Source organism: Antechinus flavipes, chromosome 4, assembly GCF_016432865.1.
Source record: "Antechinus flavipes isolate AdamAnt ecotype Samford, QLD, Australia chromosome 4, AdamAnt_v2, whole genome shotgun sequence".
In the NCBI taxonomy this organism is placed as follows: domain Eukaryota; kingdom Metazoa; phylum Chordata; class Mammalia; order Dasyuromorphia; family Dasyuridae; genus Antechinus; species Antechinus flavipes.
This window is the reverse complement of record NC_067401.1, coordinates 256813497-256833637: the sequence shown is the minus strand read 5'-3', so window position 1 is coordinate 256833637 and position 20141 is coordinate 256813497. Positions and strand designations below refer to the sequence as shown.

General features: G+C 32.0%; 1 protein-coding gene across 5 annotated transcripts in view; it reads left to right on the top strand.

Annotated features, from left to right (window-relative positions):
- SNX14 (sorting nexin 14) overlaps positions 1 to 20141 on the top strand; it is a 112674-nt gene that overhangs the window by 70147 nt on the left and 22386 nt on the right. For all 5 annotated transcript variants that reach the window (XM_051997346.1, XM_051997344.1, XM_051997345.1 and 2 more), the window contains 2 exons: positions 102 to 202; positions 16890 to 17001. In XM_051997346.1, coding sequence (XP_051853306.1) covers positions 102 to 202; positions 16890 to 17001 — 213 coding nt within the window. The remainder of the gene's footprint in view (positions 1 to 101; positions 203 to 16889; positions 17002 to 20141) is intronic.

Genomic DNA, 20141 nt, shown 5'->3' with positions numbered 1-20141 from the left:
GGTAAAGTGTTATTATATGGACTTTCTGTAGTCAAATATTAGTAACTTTTAAAGAAGAATACAAAATACTGATAAAAATCCTTAATAAATGTTAATTTCAGGTACATTTCCTGATGCTCAGCTTCCTTCCAAGAGGATCATCGGTCCCAAAAACTATGAATTCTTAAAGTCAAAGAGGGAAGAGTTTCAGGAATATCTTCAGGTATTAAAATAACTTATTTGTATTTTATGTCAGTTCAGTAATGAAGATTAACAATTAATCAAGAATTTATTTTATTTTTAAAAACTTTGCTAGCTTTGATGCATTAAAAATCATTTTGTCTGTTTTCATATTCTTTTTAACTTTTTATTTTTATGTAAATCAATCTTAAATAAATTGTTGCTGCGTTTCTTATTTGCATAGTTGTATTCTAAGTATTTTGGATTCAAAATTTTTTAATGCTACATTACTTTATTGTTATTTGTGGCAGATTCCCATATAATATTTTTTATATTTGTCATTTCTTAAGGGAATATAATAGTCCATTATATATATGCCAAACTTTGGTCAACCATTCCCCAAGCATTGGGTGTATATATTTTTTCTAAAGGAAGAGGGAGGGAAAAAAGAGAACAACTTTAAAAAGATTTTTATCATTAAATTCCATAATTTCAGATGTGAGAGGGAACTTTGAAAAATCATCTAGTGCAGATGTCTTGTTTTGTTGGCAAAGAATTTGAGATACAAAGAAAAAAAATGAGTTATCATTGGTGATATAGCTTAAGAAAACATGAAGAAGAAGGGATTGGAACTTATTTCTGTCTTGGAATACTATATTTTTGAAAGCAAAAGTTTAGTGTTACAACCAAAATCAAAATCTTTCCTGGCTGAGATAAGTTTAATATTATAGAGGAAAAAATAGAGTCATATTCTGCTAGGGGGCAAAGAACTTGTTCTCAGATAAGTGAGGGTTGCATATTTACAAAAAATGCACAATGATAATTGGGGGAGCAGACCGGAACAAGAAAGATCTGAGGGAAATAGTTGTAGGGCTTGGTCTTAAAGCTTGGTTTTAAAATTAGGAATGTTAAATGATAAGAAAGATTATACAGACAGTAAATGGATGGTTGTGGTATGAATAGAGAAAGGTACTATATTGCTTTACCATTTCTTATTTTGTCTCTTATTTAGAGGAGGGAATAGTCAGCAGTATCAGACACTGTACAGACATCAAGAAGCATGGGACTTGAAAAAAAATCCATGGGATACATTGAATTTAGCCATAGAGATTGATCAGTATTGTTTTATAGAGAATAGTTTCATTGAAACATTAGGGATAGAAGCCAAATTGCACTGGAATGAGAAAGTGGAGGCAATGAATGTAGATAGCTTTTTCTATGAGTTTGACTGTGAAAGGTCCAACAGATAAGACAGTAGCTTGAGGGAGATGATAGTAATATAAGGAGGTTATTATTAAAGAATTTGGGCATATTTTAAAATAGCAGTGAAGGAACCAATTGAAAAGGAAATATTAAAAAGGTTGGAATCAAGAGCACAAAAGAAAGCTTGACATTGACAAGAAGAACTAGATAGAAGGTAGCACATTTTTTGAGACTGAAGCAAAGGAGACTATGAGGAGATGATTTGAAAAGTAGAATTCAGGAGGAGAGAGAGGGGGAGCTATTAACAAATCAAAATTATTAAAATGTTTTACATGCCATTTTTACTATTGCCTTCCTAACAACTCTGACAATTAATTACTCTTGTAATCAAAATTAAAAACAGTAGTAAATTACAGTCCTAAGGATGTTTTTTATTCTAAATAGCGTTTTTTTTAATCAACTGTAACTTAGGGCTTTGAATATCTTTCCTTATGTTTCCCTCACAGTTAACAGTTCATTTATTTTTTACTTGTAAATAAAACTACCCATATTCTGGGGCTTCAGACATAAAGCAAATACTTGTTAGTTTATGCTACATCTTTAAATCCATTCTATACATTTTCAATAGTAGCCAAGATTTTTCAAGTGAAAATTCACTATTAATTATCATAATTACCTATTTTATGACAAAGTAGTCCTTATTAAACATTTAACAATTTTCTAATAATCTATTTTTTTTATTGCATCCTTTTAAAAAGCCCAATTCATGTGTAATTGCTTCCAAATTTAAAATGTTGGTTGTTTACAGTAGTCTCTCAAATTTCACAATATAAAAGAATTTAGAAATTCAGTAATAACACAAACTATCATGTATTTAAAACATAAAATAAAATGTTAAATGATAAAAGTTGCATTCCAAATTATCCCATGTAAAAATCATTAATCTTAATATCTTTTGCATTTTAAAATTACTTTAGAGGTATCAGGTTTGGAACGACATTCATTGTAGTGCCCTAGAACAGTGAAGATTGCCATTTACTTTTAAAATTTTTATAAATTTAATACTTATTTTTCCTTAAGACAAATTCTAAAGTGTGGAACCTGAAACTTAATAAAGATATTTCAAAAGGAAGTGAATTCGTGGAATTACCCAAAGTCTCAGAATTCTTTTTAATCTTAAAAATGATAAATCTTCAAATCTCAAATATGCTAAGATGTTTTTAACAGTTCTACAAACTTTGATGAGCTAACTTTTTAAAAAGTGTTTAATCTCCTTTTGAGAGTCTAAAGTGGAATTGCTTCAAGTATGAAAGTTCAATAATCTTTCCCAGTATTCTAAAGCCTTTGGCTAGAACCCTTAGAAATTTTCTGACTAGTGGAATTTTAAATCTTTTAGGGTAACAGAATCTACACAAAGATATATATATATATATATATATATATATATATATATATACTTTTTTTAATAAAGATATAAACATAGACAAAGCAACAATACAAGTAAAAACAGACAGATTGTTCTCTCTCCCTCCCCCTTTCCCCCCCACTTTTTAATGTTTTTATTTAAAGTTTTGAGTTCCAAATTCTCTCTCTCTATGAGATGGTGAGCAGTTAAATATAGTTTTTGCATGTGCAATTATGTAAAAAATTTCCATATTAGTCATTTTGTACAAGAATATTTGAATAAAAGATAAAATGAAAGAAAGTGAAGCATGACAAATTTTCATCTCTATTCAATCAGTATCAGTTTTTTCTCTGGAGGTGGATAGTATGCTTTATCATGAGTTCTTGGGGATTGTTGTGTTGCAGAGAATAACTAAGTTATTCACAGTTATTCATTGAACAATATTGCTATTACTATATACAGTGTTCTTCTAGTTCTGTTCAGTATATGTCAATTCATATAAGTCTTTCCAGGTTTTTCTGAAATCATCCTGCTTATCATTTTTTACAGCACAATAATATTCCATTGCTATCACATGCTTCAGCTTTTTTAGCCATTCTCTAATTAATGGTAATGCCTTGATTTCCAGTTCTTAGCCATCACAAAAAGAACTATTATAAATATTTTTGTACAACAGCAACAAGAAGATGGTTGTGAAGATCAACTGTGATGGATGTGGCTCTTTTCAATAATGAGGTGATTCAGGCCATTTCCAATAGACTTGTGATGGAGAGAGCCATCTGCATCCAGAAAGAGGACTGTGGGAACTGAATGTGGGTCACAACTTAGTATTTTCACCTTTTTTTGTTGTTTTGTTTATTTTTTCTTTCTCAATTTTTTTCCATTTAAGCTGATTTTTCTTGTTCTGCGTGATAAATGTTTAGAAGAATTGCATGTATTTAAACCTATTTCAGATTACTTGCTATCTAGGGGAGAAGTGGGAAGGAAGAGGGCGGGAGAAAAAGTTGGAATACAAAGTTTTGCAAGGGTTAATGTTGAAAACTATCTTTGCATGTATTTTGAAAAATAAAAAAAAGTTTTTGTACAAATAGGGCCTTTCCCCCTTTTTTGGAAGTCTTTGTGATATAGATCTAGTGGTGGTATTGTTGGATCACAGGGTATGTACTGTTTTTTTTTTTTTTTTTTTTTAAGTGTTGTAGTAAGCTTATTTTTAATACACATTGCTTTATGAATCATGTTGGGAGAGAAAAATCAGAGCAAATGGGAAAAACCATGGGTGAGATTAAAAAAAAAAAGTAGAAAAAATGAAGTGACCATTCAATCTCCTCAGTTCTTTTTCTGGATGCAGATGGCATTTTGTCTAAAGTCTATTGGAATTGCTTTGGCTCAATGAACCACTGAGAATCAAGTCTTTCATAGTTGCTCATCACATATTATTGCTGTTATTGTGTACAATGTATTCCTAGTTCTACTTGTTTCATTCAGCATCTGTGGTGTTCTCTTCTTTTCTAAAATATAATGGTTCTCTCTGGGAGCAGGTTACTCGGGGGGCTTCTGGAGGTAGTCTTAGTTTCAGTTCAGATCAATTATAACCTCAAATCCAGCCAGCTGTTAAAAGTAGTTCTTTATTATCTCTTCCAAAATAGTCCAGTTAGCTTTCTTTGGTTCCGAGAGCTCTTGTTGCTAGTCTTTTGCCTCTGCCAGCTTCTGCCTCTAGCTCATTTCCGACTCCTGGCTCCTCAATCCCCTCAACTGACTGACTTCTGGCTTTCAATCTCTTCTACTCTCCTACTTCTGACTCCAGGAGCTCCTTACATATGATCTCTTAAAGGTGTGAACCCAAAGGTTGACTCCTCCTCTGAGAGAGTGGGATTGTGGGTTTCTGACTTGTGAATCTCCCAAACTTGTGAACTCCAATGTGTGAGCTAATGTGTGAACTCTCAAAGGTGTAAACTTAAATATTGTTTCTATCAAGTCTAGTGACTTAACACCTTGTTTCAAGTTCTGGCTCATAACAAGCATCAGTTCATATAAATCTTTCCAGGCCTTTCTGTAATCAGCTTGTTCATCGATTTTTATAGAACAATAATATTCAATTACCTTCATGAACCACAGCATGTTCAGCCATTCCCCAATTGATAAGCATTCACTTCTTTTCCAGTTCTTTGCTGTCACAAACAGGTCTGCCACAAACATTTTTGCACATGTGGGTCCTTTTCCCTCGTTTATGATTTCTTTGGGATACAGATCCAGTAATGACACTGCTGAGTCAAAGGGTATGCACAGTTTGATAGCTCTTTGGGCATAGATTGTTGGATTGTTTCACCACTCCACCAACAATGGTATGCACTGTTTTGTAGACCAAATTGCTATCCAGAATGATTAAATCAGTTCATGACTCCACCACTAGTGTATCAATGTCCAAGTTATATCCCCCTTCCAACATTCATCATTTTTCTTTTTTGTCATGTTAACCATTCTGAATAGATGTGAAGTGTTACCTCAGAGTTGTTTTAATTTGCATTTCTCTGATCACTAGTGATTTAGAGCATATGATGTATGGCTATTATTTTTTTAATATGACTACAGATAACTGATATATTTATCTAAAACCTTTTTTGTTCACATCCTTTAACCTTTTATCAATTGGGGAATAACTTGTATTTTTATAAATTTGACTTAGTTCTCTATATATTTGTGAAATGAAGACTTTATCAGAGTAACTTATTGCAAAGATTTTTACCCAGTTTTTTGTTTTCCTCATAATTTTGGTTGTTTTGGTGTTTTGTGCAAATTTACATTTAAATTTTATATAATCAAAATTACCTATCTGTTTTGTAATGCCCTTTATATCTTTGGTAAGCCTTCCTTTATTCATAAATTTGATAAGCTATTCTATGCTTTCTTATTTTGCTTATATCACCCTTTATGTGTAAATATTTATTTTGACCTTATATTAGTCTGCAGTGTAAGATATTGTTTATATTGAATTGCTATACATTTTGTTTTCTAGTTTTCCTCAGCATTTTTTTGTCAAATAATACATTTGTTTCCAAAAACTTGGCTCTTTGGGTTTGTCATAAATCAAATTACTATGGTCATACTATATTATAATTTGGACTTAATGTAGTTTAGTGATCTACCACTCTATTTCTTAACCAGTTGCTGATTGTTTTGATAGTTACTGCTTTGTTATGTAGTTTGAAATCTATTAAGACTAAAACACTTTCTTTTTCATTTTTTTCCATTGATTGTCTTGATATCCCTGCGTTTTTGTTCTTTCAAGTGTATTTTGTCATTTTTTCTAGTTCTATAAAATGTTAAATATAATTTGATTGGTAATGGCACTGAATAACTAGATTAATTTAGATAGAATTGTCATTTTTATTATATTGGCTTGGCATGCCCATAAGTTATTACTATTTTTTCTAGTTGTTTAGATCTGACTTTATTTGCCTTTTATTATGTAATCAATTTATTTGTTTACTTGCAAAGCATGTGCATGGGCAATTTTTCCAACATTAATCTTTGTAAAATCTTTTGTTCCAAATTTTCCCCTCCTTTTCCCCACCCCTTCCCCTAGCTGGCAGGTAGTCCAATACATGTTAAATATATGTTAAACATGTTCAACATGTTGAAATATATGTTAGAGCCAATATATGTATACATATTTATGTAGTTATCTTGATGCACAAGAAAAATCAGATCAAGAAGGAAGGAAAAGAAAGACTGAGAAAGAAAACAAAATGCAAGCAAATAACAACAGAAAGAATGACGATAATATGTTGTATTCCACACAATGTTCCCACTGTCCTCTCTCTGGGTATAGATGACTCTCTTCATAACTGAACAAGGGGAACTGGTTTGAAACTCTCATCTTTGGAGAGAACCACTTCCATCAGACTTGATCATCTTATAGTCTTGTTGCTATGTATTGTTGCTTGTTGCTCCTGGTTCTGCTCATTTCACTTAGCATCAGTTCATGTAGAACTCTACAAGCCTCTCTGAAATCATCTTGCTGGTCTTTTCCTATAGAACAATAATATTTTATAGCATTCATATACCATAATTTATTCAGTCATTCTCCAATTGATGGGCATCCACTCAATTTCCAGTTTCTTACTACTACAAAAAGGGCTGCCACAAACATTTTTGCAGATGGGGGCCCCTTTTCCTCTTTTAAGATCTCTTTGGGATATAATCCTAGTAGAAATACTGCTGGGTCAAAGGGTATGCACTGTTTGCTAACTTGTTGAGTATAGTTCCACACTGCTCTCCAGAATGGTTGGATCCATTCAGAGTTCCACCAACAATGTATCAGTAATCTGACTTTATTTGTAAGAAAAGTTTTATAGTTGATAGAGTTCCTGGGTCTGCTTTGGTAGGTAGATTCCCAAGTATTTTGTATTATCTAAATGAAATTTCTCTATTTCTTGCTGATAAACCTTGTTGGAGATCACACACACACACACACACACACACACACACACACACACACACACACACACACACACGGTTTGTGAGGGCTTATTTCGTAACCTGCAACTTTGCTAAAGAGAATTGTTTTTTCCTCATTGCCTATTTTAATTCCTTCAATTTCTTTTTCTTCTCTTATTGCTAAAGCTAACATTTCTAGTATAATATTGAGCAATAGTGGTGATAATATGTTTCCTTGCTTCACCCCTGATCATATTGGGAAGGCTTCTAGCTTATCCCCATTACAGATAATACTTGCAGATGGTTTTAGATAAATATCACTTATCATTTTAAGGTAAGCTTCATTTACTCCTGTGCTTTCTAATATTTTTAATAGTAATGGGTATTGTATTTTGTCAAAGGTTTTTTCTGCATCTATTGAGATAATCATGATTTTTGTTGGTTTCTTATTGACATGGTCAATTATGCTGATAGCTTTCCTAATATTGAATCATCCTTCCATTCCTGATATATAAATCCCATCTAGTCATAATATATGATTCTTATGCTATATTACTGTAATCTCTTTGTTAATATTTTATTTAAAATGTTTGCAATAACATTCCTTAGGGAAGTTGGTCTATAAATTTTCTTTTTCTGTTATGGCTTTTCCTGATTTAGATATTAGCATCGTATTTGCATTATAAAAGGAATTTGGTAGTACTCCTTCACCTATTTCTCTAAATGGTTTATATAGGATTAATTGGTCTTTAAATGTTTGATAGAATTCGCTTGTGAATCTGATCCTGGGGAATTTTTTTTAGGAAGTTCACTTATGACTTGCTCTTTTTCTTTTTCTAAGATTCTATTGCTGATAAACTTTGTTGATAATATATATACTAATGGTTTGTGAGGGCTTATTTCGTAACTTGCAACTTTGCTCAAGTTGTTAATAATTTCAAGTAGTTTTTTTTTGTTGATTAGAGTTTTAAAGTATAACATATCTTCTGCAAAGAGAGAGTTGTTTTTTCTTCATTGTCTATTTTAATTCCTTCAATTTCTATTTAATGCTACTTAAGCATTTTATTTCTTCTATTAATCTGGGCATTTTATATTTTTGTGGATATATTTTTATATTTAGATTTTCACATTTATTGGCATATGATTGCACAAAATATGTCCTAACAGTTTTCTTAATTTCTTCTTCATTAGTAGAAATTTAGATTTTTTTCAATCAAATTAAACAATGATTATATAAAAACAATACTTTTTTTTTTTTAATAGAACCAGCTTCTAGTGTTATTAGTTCAATGTTTTTTTCCTCCCACTTTTATTTATTTCTCCTTTGATTTTCAGGATTTTCAATGTAGCATTTAATTGTAGATTGTTAATTTATTCTTTTTCTAGATTTTTAAGTTTCATGCCCAATTCATTGATGTGGTCTTCTCCCCCCCCCCCCCCCCATTTTATTGATGTAAGCAGTTTACATATTTGTGTGTGTGGTGTGTGCGCGCACGCGCGTTCTTAAGTACCACTTTGGCTGCATCTCATAAATTTTGGTATGTTGTCACATAGTTGTCATTTTCTTTAATGAAATTGTCAGTTATTTCTTGACTCACTTTGTTTTTTTTTTTAGGATTAGATTCTTTAATTTCCCATTTATTTTATCCTCTTTTTTTATTGTCAATTATTGAAGGTTATTTTCATTGTCCTATGATCTGAAAATGATGTTATCTACTATTTTTCCTTTTCCATGTTTAGTTATGAAGCTTGTATGTCAGTTTTTTGTGTAGATGCTATGTACTCCAAGTATCTATCTTATCTAACTTTTCTAGGATTTCATTAATCTCCTTAATTTCTTTCTTGTTTCTTTTTGGTTAGAATTATCTTGTTCTGAGATATAATTTTATTATCTTTCTTCTTGTAGTTCATTACACTTCAAAAATTTAGATTCTTATAACATGTGGAGTATATTTTTAGTATTGATATGACTTCATTGTAGTATCTTTCAGCAAGATATAGTTTCCTTCTTTGTCTCCTTTAATTAGATCTGTGTTTGCCTTTGCTATATCTGAAATTATGATTGCTTACCCCCTGCTTTCTTTGCTTCAGCTGAATCATAATAAATTCTGCTCCAGTCCTTTACCTTTACCATGTTTGTATTTCTATGCTTCAGATGTGTTTCATGTAAACAACATATTGTGGGGTTCTTGTTTTTAAATACATTTTGCTGTCTGCTTCTTTCTTATGGGTGAGTTTGTCATTCTCACATTTATAGCTATAATAACTATTTCTCTCCATTTTTCACTTGTTTATCCCCTCTCTCTCTCTTACCCCCCCCATTCTTTACCTCTACTTCTGATCACCACCTTCCTCAATAAATCCTTACTTGTTTCACTTTCTCCTCAACCTCCCTATTATCCCTATCTGTTTTGACTTCTTTATAGGGTAAGATTTCCATATCCCAACTCGTATATGTTATTCCTTCTTTGAGCCAATTTTGATGAGAATAAGATATAAGCCCCTTCCCCTTCCATTAAAATAGCTCTGTGCCTCTTTTATGTAGAATAGTTTACCCCAATCTCCCCCCATCTAGTGCAGTTTTCTTTTTTACTATTTTGTTTTTTGAGATAGCATCCCAAAGTCATTATATATATATATATATATTTACCTTTATATATACTCTTACAGTAATAAAGTTAAGAATTACAAATATATTCTTGCCCTGAGTATAAAGTTTAGCTTTATTGAATTTTTATATTTTCTTGTTCTTTTTTTTTGGAAACCTTTTTATGTCTTCTTTAGGTCTTACATTTGAAGGTCAAATTTTTTATTCAGTTCTAGGCTTTTGATTAGTGATTGAAAGTTCTCTATTTCATTAAATAATTATTTTTTAAATGTCCCTTTTTTTGTATTTAGTATTTCTAGGTAGATGATTCTTGGTTGTAATCATAACTCCTCTACCTTTTGTAGATCATATTCTAAGCCCTCTTTTTCTTTAATGTGGAATCTGCCAAATTCTATATATAGTCAGGGACTGTAACACCATGATATTTTGAATTGTTTATTTTAGGCTGCTTGCAATACTCTCCTTGGCCTGTGAGCTCTAGAATTTGGCTATGATATTCTAGGAGTTTTCATTTTGGGATTCCTTTCAGGTAATGATTGGTGGATTTTTTCAATTTCTATTTTGTCCTATGCTTCTAGTATATAGGGGGCAGTTTTCTTTGATAATTTCTTGAATGATGTCCAGGTCTTTTTTTTTTTTTCCCTTAAATTATGACTTTAAGTAATTTTTATATTATCTCTCCTGGATCTGTTTTTAGGTCAGTTTTTTTTTTCAATAAGAAATTATTCATTTTATTCTATTTTTATACTTTTTAAAAAATCATATCCTGATGTCTCACAGAGTCATTGATTTCCACTTGTTTCCGTTCCAATTTTTAAGGAATTATTGTCTTCAGTGAACTTTTGTATTTCCTTTTCCATTTGGCCAATTGTGTTTTTTTTTTTTTTGCTGAGGCAATTGGGGCTAAGTGACTTGCCCAGGTCACGCAGCTAGGAAGTATTAAGTGTCTGAGGTCAGATTTGAACTCAGGTACTCTTGACTTCAGTGAATTTTTGTGTAAGTTTTACGTGCTATTGACTTTCTTTTCATGTTTTTCTTTCACTCTTTTTATTTTTTTCCCACATTTTCTTTTGCTTCATTAATTTACTTTTTAAAACCTTTTTTTTTTTTTTTTTTAAAGTTCATCCTGTAATTCTTTTTAGGCTGGACACCAAATTGGAGTTTTCTTTGGGCTTCACATGTAACCATTTTGACTCTAGACTCTATTTTTCTCTTACAAGTTTATGCCCTGATTCTCCTTGTTACTATAGTAACTTTCTATAGTTGAGTTCTTTTTAAAAATTTTTTTGATGATTTTGTGTTTTTATGTAAGAGCTGGGCTTTGGTTCTGCAAAGTCTTTTGTGCTGGGGCTCTGGGTCTTACTGTTAACTTTCAGTGGACTTCAGAATTTAGCCACTTGCTCTCACTGGAGGGTGATTTCCTTTCTGGCTTGTATTGGGGGGGTTGGAGCCTCCTTGTTGAACTCCCTTGGGTGTGGGATTTAGCTTTTCGCTTACTTCAGAGGTAGATCCTTGCTGCTAAGGGGACACTATTGCTATGGAAACAGTTCCTCTCTGCTAGTAGGCCCTGGAAGAGTAATTTTGAATTGAGCAGCCTGAAGGGTTGCTGTGGAAACAGGGTCTCTCAGTTGGCCAGCCCTGGGTTGGGGCTTCTACACTGGTCAGCAATAAAGTCAAGACTTAAATGGTGGCTTGTGCTGGGGGTAGGTTTACTGGTGTGGGGCTTTGCTGCACTGTACAGACTGCTTGCTTGCCTAAAGATCTGCTCATTATGCTTTAGGGCAGAACCTCACTCATGAATTGCCCTAGGCTTGGAGCCTTGCTTCAAGTTCCCCCTGCTGTGACTCTGGCTGCTTTTGTTGCTGTTAACCCCTTTTCCCCTTCCATTTCCTCCTAGGCTGGTAAACTGTTTTTCTGATCCTAGATCAATTTTGAGGCTATTTTCTAATTTTTTGGAAGGGCTTCAGAAGCTTTTCTCCTCACTTTGCCTCCTCAACCCATTTCCTATGAGAATAAAGTTGCAGAACCAACAGCCTCCTCCCCTGTTTCTTTTGTAAGTTCTTCTTGTCACACATCATTCATATAATTATTCTTTTTACCTTTTCCTACATGATTTTGCTTTCTAGAATCACATCATACTAGGTTTTACCCCAATTTTTCTTTAAAACAACCCTATTATTAATGACAATTTTACACGTATAGGTAATATTTCCACGTATAAAATAAAATAAAAGTTTGTCCTTATTAAGTCCCTAGTAATTAGTCTTTGATGTTTACCTTATTTCTGTTGGATCTTATATATCAAGTTTTCTATTAAGTTCAGGTATTTTTGCAATAAAATCCTGAATATCTGGAAATTCATTTAATTTTTTACTATTTTTTTTTTTTAGTTCAGAGTTATGATTAACTTTGTTGAATATTATATATTCTACTACAGAGTTGGTTATTTTGCTCTTTGATAGTGTTCCAATATTCCAATATCTATGGTCTTTTATTGTAGGCATTACTAGGTATTTTATGATTATAACTGTGGCTCCACCATATTTGAATTGTCTTTTTTCTTGTATTTTTGCTCATCATGGAAGTTTTGGAATTTGGCTATGATATCCTTGTTGTTTTTCCTTGTAGGTGCTCTTTCAGGTTGTGGTTGGTGGATTTTTCTTTTCTCTTTCTGCACTCCCCTCTTATTCTAATACTTCAAAACTATGTTCTTTGAGTATTTCTTGTATTATTGTATGAAGATTCTTTTTTTGATCATAGTTTTCAGATACTCTGATTATTCTTATGTTGTCTCTTTTTTTATCTGTCTCTCCAGATCAATTGTTTTTCTTATGAGATATTTCATATTCTCTTCTATTTTTTCATTCTTTTTATTTTGTTATTTCTTAGTTTCTTATATCAAGAATTTTAGGGAAATAGGGAATTTTAACTAAGGGAAAAGTTGGAGAATCAAGGAAGCAATAGGACTTCTGCTTTAAGTGGAAATGATAATGATAATGGACAACAGAAGGCAGAATTCTTCAACTCTTGTCTCTTTTCTCCGCCAAGGACCATTATCCTTGTGAAGGGGGCATGAAATTGTGTTCTCTTTAAAATTATCACTCTGAAACTGTGTTCACTTTTGATCTGTGATCCCTTTTGGAGTCTCAGGCCTTCCTGGGGAAGGCATATCTCCCCAGATAAGTTGTGTTGTTATTCAATTAGAAACCTTGGTCAAAAAGCACTCCATTGATGTATTGAGGATGCGAGAACTTTTGAACTTTTGAATTCCAATTGGAGATCTGGGCTATATACCTATAAACATCTATGCCTGGGAACTTTGGCTTTCTTTTCAACCTGAAACTTGAAGCCTCAAGATTTTTTTTTTATATTATCACAGTACAAAGATACAATTCTCAAGAGTTAAACACATCATCTTCCTATATAGGGATTTGAATATTTGAACCTTTTTATTCCCTTTTTAAAGGGCAGTTTCTGAACTCATTCTTTGCAGAGTCCAAAGCAGCTTGCTCTGCTTCTAGGACCCTGCCTGCTGAGAAGGCATTCTCTTCTTCTCAGTGCCAACCTCCATTTCCCTAATAGGACTTTGGTGCTAAAAAAGTCAGTTTCTTAGCAAAACTGGCTTCCTATCCAACAATGAACTTCCATTTTCTTGCCAATTAATATTTCAGGTTTGTGAATTCCTTCATGTTTAACCTGCACCGACCAAAATGGGATTTTAGCAATTCTCTGACTACCACTAACCTCATCACTTGGACCGGAAAAGTTGGAACCAAAAAGCCTAATGGGGTGTTGACCCTTAATTTAGTCTTGGAAGGAAGACTATCTAATCCAACTCTTTTGTATTATAGATGGGGAAGAAACTGAAATCCAATTTGGGTAGGTGATTTGCCTGAGGTTACACAAATATTAAGTATCAGAGGCAAGATTTGTTCCAAGGTCTTCTAATTCTCTATCTTGTGTTCTTAAGTCAAAAAATAAGTAAGCAAGTATCCCTTGATGAGTTTCAAGTTCAAAGATGCAGACAAAGTGTATCTCATGGTCCTTAAAGAATTGATTTATATGATTATAAGGCCATTGTCAGTGATTTTTAACAGACTAGAGAATGGTAGACAAAGACAAATATTTGGAGTCCTCTCTGTGCCCTGTTGGCCCCTTCCCTTTTCTCCTTTTTCACACACAGAAAAAGAGAGGAGCTAAAATAATGCTGCTTACAAATTATAAACCAGATAACTTGAGTTTAGTTTTGGAGAAATTCTAGACCACATTATTAAAGTGATAGCCACTAAAGTTCTGAAAAAAGAAAAGTAGTACAAGAGACCTAACATGACTTCATGAAGAGGTCTTACCAAATCTCATTTCCTTTTTTTTTTTTTTTTTTTGCCAAGGTTGCTTGACCAGAGATGTTAAAACTTTTAACTATTGAGCCTGATTTTGTGCTCCGAGGCCAAGTCTTATATCATGTCTATAGTACAGCTCTTCACAAATTTGAAAAATCTTGAGTTTTCTGTACTAAACATCCCTAAAATTCTTCAGTTGATCCTTGACCTGGAGACTTCCTAGCATCTTGATTGCTTTCTTTTAATGCTTTTGAACTTATCAGTGTCCTTCCTAAAAGATGGTGTCCAAAATTAAATACAATACTTAAGATGTGACCAAGGCACAATATATAGTATACTAGGGTGGGGAATAGTCCATCTCTTATGGTGGAAACTAATTTACGTTTACATTATTCAACATAATATTACATTAGCTTTTTTGACTGCAATATAACATTATTTATTTCATCAGTATACATTCTTTAAGATTAAATTTGATTTAATTTTCAGATTTTCACTTTCTTTTTTTTACAACCCCTTCCCATCCTAAATTGAGAAAGTAAGAAAAGCAAACTCCCCATTACCTAGGCACCCAAGCAAAATAAATAAATAAATAAAATTTCACATTGACCATGTAGAAAAAAATAGTTAGTAGCATGTTTCTTTATTGGTCTTCTGGAATCATGGCTTATCATTATATTAGATCAGAGTTCCTAAGTCTTTCTCAGTTACTTATCTTTATAATATTTTTATTGTTTATCTTATACTTCTGACTTACCACTTGATCTAAAGTGAAATAGTTGAATGAGACAATCTCTGAAATTCTTCAGATGACCTCCTTCAGCTCTTTGTTAGATGATTTTGTGTTAAATGTCATTACGAAGCAAAGTTAAGTTCAAGAATTTTCTTGGCAAAGTTACCATTCCATGAAATGACTGATGTTTGGGTTTAGCCATCCAACTAGGTCCACCATTTAATTGTTCTTTTGTGTAGATCACAGCTGTTCATTTTGTTTATAAAAATAGCCTGAGCAGCTTTACTACAGGTTTTGATAAAATCAAGGTAAACTCTGTTAAGCCTTGTTTGATCAGAATTTTTTCTAACTTCTGAAGTAGAACTCTCTCTTTGTTTGTTGTTATTGTTCTTTTCTTTCTGTTGTGTTCAACTCTTAATGACTGGTTTGCCACTTTTTTTTCTAGCTCATTTTATAGATAAGGAACTGAGGCAAGGACTATACAGAAGTAGTTAGAGAGTAATAAGACCCCACAAAGTATTCAAGGAAAGACTTGGATAAACACCTACTGGACTTATTATTGAAATGATTCTTACTCTGATACAGGGTGGACTCTCATATTTTTGATTTATGGTTGATGAGCTGTGGTATGTATGTAGCTAGGTAGTGCTTAAATTTTGGTATCTGATTCATTTCAATGGGTTTTCTCTCACTGTGTATTTTCAATAATCTGGGAGGAATTACGTCTTATATTTCTTGAAATTTGAGCTTTTACTTCAAAGTTCTGAATAGAATTCTTTAGGGAAATTTCTACATTTATGAAAACTTCTTTCATCTATGCTTCGTATACTCCTTCTGAGCATCTAGGTGCTACAGTGAATAGAACACTAGGCTTGGAGTCAGAAATACTCATCTTCCTGAATTCTATTCTGGCTCCAGAAACTAGATGCATGACCATAAACTACATAATCTCATAACAAATAAATAAACTCATATAAATTTATGAATGAATATCTGTAACTAAATATTTTTAAATCATATTATATTGAAAACCATGTCTCTGATTTCACTTATTAGTTCTAGTTCTCTAGCTTAGGGTTTTTAACTTGCAGTCCATGTATCCCTTTGTCTATGAACTTGAGTGAAAAAAAATACATTGGTATGTCCATATATTTGGTTTCCTCTATAATACTTTGCATTTCATGTATTTAAAAACAAAAATTCATCTAATCCCTATCAAAAGAGTCCATGACACTTTCCATTTTAGCTATTTGTTTCAATATTTTCTTTAAAATATTTTATTAAAATGCATGTATATACATATTTGAACATCTTTTTCATGTCTACTTTTTAAAAAAAATTAAATGATATATAGTTTTCAAGAAGCAGTGCATTTAGTAGGTAGTAGAGAGTTGCCCTAAATTTTCCCTCTTTAACATATGCCAGCTATGAGATCTTGAAAAAAAATCACTTAATCTCTCTGTCCTGATGGCACCGTTCTCAAATTCTAAATTTCAGAGAAGATGCTGACTTGAATTTGCAGTTTCCTTACCTTAGACATTCCCTAAATTAATGAAATCTGTGATCCAGGTCTCTTCTTCCTGTGGTTCCCAAATAAATTCTAGGCAAGACTGATGTTACTTTTGAATGTTTTGAATAGATCAGTTGATATATTATTTTGTTGATGGTCTGTTTCTGGCCGATGATCACCACTTGATGTTTGTGTAGCATTTTGTTTTTATCAAGTCTTTTATAGCTACTTTGATTTTTCTTCAAATGGTCCAGAAAAATAAGGTGGCTTTTGTTAGTTATACCAGAAGTAGACCCCATTCCCAGGCTCATAGTGAGTTAGTAATACTATAAAATAGAACTAAATCTTTTATCACTGATGTGGTACTAGCTTTCTGAGGCAAACTGCTATTTCTTAAATAATTTGTGTCATTCTGAAATTTTTCTGTACTTTTTAAGAACTCAATTATGTCAATGTAATAACTAAACTTCTTTCCTCTTTTTGGTTAATTCAAGAAACTTCTGCAACATCCAGAGTTGAGTAATAGCCAACTTCTGGCAGATTTTCTCTCTCCAAATGGTGGTGAGACACAATTTCTGGATAAGATACTGCCTGATGTAAATCTTGGTGAGCCAATTAAAAAATAATTTTGTGGCAGGATTAAAATAGATGGTCTAACTGATAAGCATTTATGGGTGCTAATCTTTCAATCAAAAGAACTTTGGATGCAAACACTATCTCAGACACATTAATTCTTAATAGTGGGCAAGTCATGTAACCTCAGTCTCATTTTTCTCATCAATAAAATGGTAACATTAATATATATGTATTATATATGATGAATACCATATGTATGCACAATATACATATTGTATACTATAATACATATACCATAATGAGTTATATGTAAGGTATATCAGTTTTAGTAAGAGTGATGATTTAATTTGGACAAAGTATTTAAATTCAGTTAGTTTCTAGTTATTTTCAAAACTGCTTTATGCATATTATTTTTATGTAAATTGCCTGTCTACTTCAAGAGAAGTATCAAATCTAGGGTAAGTACCAAACTTTTAAGATTTCAAGTTGTATGTCATTTGAGATTTGAGTATGTCAATAGTGTATCCATATTTACTCTTATAAAATTCAGATAGATTATGGTGTTAGATCCTTATTGTTTCTAAATTTGAATGTAAGGGAGCTGAAGAAGTGATGTTTGTAGAACTTTTCATCTTTGGGCATAAAGTTAATGATAAATAATATTGCCCCCAAATGTCTTCACTTTTTTTACTCTGTTTAGTCTGGACTTATCAGCCTTTGATGAATGCCAAGACTCAAATTTTTAAACCAGTTTAATTGTCAAATTACTTAATTTTTTATTTTGAATTTTAAGGAATTCTTGTATACTAAAACTTAATGACATTGGGTATAATTTATAGTAAGTTAAATTACACTTTGTATAAACAGATTTTTACCCCCTAGTCTAAGATTTATATTCTTGTAATTTGGCTACACTACTGTAAATGGATTTTATTTATGTAGGTTTCCCTGTTTTAATGAAAATTTTTTAAAAGATGAAATCACAAGAATGAGTAAGATTTAAATTTTTATTGTTTTTGGAAAGTCGACTAAGTTGCCAATATCAATCCCTAAATAAAATTTATTTCAACTCAGGCCAATTAATGTCTGAAAAAATAATTTTTCTTAATTGGAAATTTATTGAAGCCCTTATTTTCTAAATGTCATTTTTCAAAAGATAGTTTTATGTTTGAGTATTTGGAGGCCAGCTTGAGAAAGTGTTTAAATCATTCCATCTATACTTTTTAATTGAAATGCTCTGCTATAATCGTGCCATGAAACCTAGCTGTATGGTTTTCTGATCATGTTGGAGTATATATAAACTGGAGCAGATTGTTTTAATTGAACGTGATACTTGAAACTATTTGAGCAGTCTCTTTACTTCTCTGTGAGCCCTAAGAAACATCACAAGTGTAGCATTGTAAAACTTGCAACTAAAGTACAAAATGTGAAATCCCATTGGTAAAAATTATGCTAGTTACCTCAATTAAAAGTGTTTTTAATTTAATATGAAGTTAGAAAATGTATTTAGTAATCATTTTCCCTAAATAATTTAATTTTTAAATGGAGGGGAAAAGTTTTTAGAATCTCTCCTTTTCTTACAGCACCTAGAATTATAAAATATGACCTCCTCTATTCTTTAACATTCTTTTTTTTTTTTTTAAATCTCCAAATCATGTCTTTAAAATTTCCATGCTTTCCATGGTTTTATTTTCTTTGGGGGGGGGGGGGGGAAAGAGCCAGAGGTTAAAAACAAAATAAAAGAAAACATAATTGTACCACTTATATTTCATTAATTAATTCATCACATATTTATTGACTGTCTTCCAAATGCAAGTGACTTTCAGGATAACAAAGGTATATATGATACATGGTCCTTGTCTTTGAGGATCTTACCAAGCTTACTATAGAGCTAAGACATATGTAATAACAATTGTACAAGTATTAATATGTTAATTATACTATGCATATTAAAAATAGATGCAGAAAATTTTCAAAAAAGGAAAAGTTTTGAAAATTTGAATTTTATGATTAGGGAAAAGCTTGTGGAAATTATAATACTTGAACTGATTCATAAACATGAATAGGATTTCAGAAAGTGGAAATAGAATGAGGAATATACATGTTATAATACAAAGAACGATGGGATTTGAATTCAATTTCTGTTCTAACATTTTCGCTGATTGAAAACCACTTATTTAAAGAGGTACTTAGTCTTAAGAATCATATAGATAGCAAATAGCTAGTATTCATTGATTGTCTGAAAAATACATTTGCAGAAGATTTTGTCCTTAAAATAAGAATAGGGGGACTTAAGTCTAATGGGACACTAAATAAAATAAATGAAACAAAAGGGGCAGAAGATGGGACAAATGAAAGTAGAAACAGAAGAGGACATCTTGTAAGGTGGGGGAATCTCTACAAAGTCAAATCTGTGAGGGTATGAAAGGACTGTGTGTGTGTGTGTGTGTGTGTGTGTGTGTGTGTGTGTGTGTGTGTGTAAAGGGTGATGTTTAAAATTAGGTAGGTTCTTGCAAGAATGAAAAACATTAACTTGGCCTTATCTTGAGTGCTTATTAAGGCAGATCCAAATGTTTATTTCATAAAGCACCCAAATTACTCAGTGTTCCTGGTACATTCCTGGGAGGTAAAGGATATGTGTATAGTGGTTATATATGAGTTAATGATTTGGGAAAAATTTTAAGTTTTTTTTGTTGTTATTATTATTGTTGTTGTTTGTTTCAGAGAGGATTGTAAACTTATCTAGCATCCAAGTAGAATTTCAGATATGAGGTTTTGCCAGAAATTCCTACATCCAGAAATGTATAAATAAATAGTGATAATAATTAGAAACAGTAGCAGTAGCAGCTAGCATTAAAAGGTTACCTACTTTATGCCATGGACTGTGCTGATCACTTTACAAATATTAGCTCTTTTTTAGCATTATAGTAACTGTGGGTGGTAGGCATTAATATTATAAAAGAGAACGTTTTTCATTTAAAGAAACTGAGGCAAAAGAGGTTAAATGACTTGTCCAGAGGTCACACACACATCTTGCAAGTGTCTGAAATAAAATCTAAACTCAGATCTTCCTGACTTCCTAGCATTCAAACCTCTTTGTTATCTAACTCTTCCAACATAAAATAATAAAATAAGTTGCATTTGAAGTTGTTAATATTTCCCAATCACTT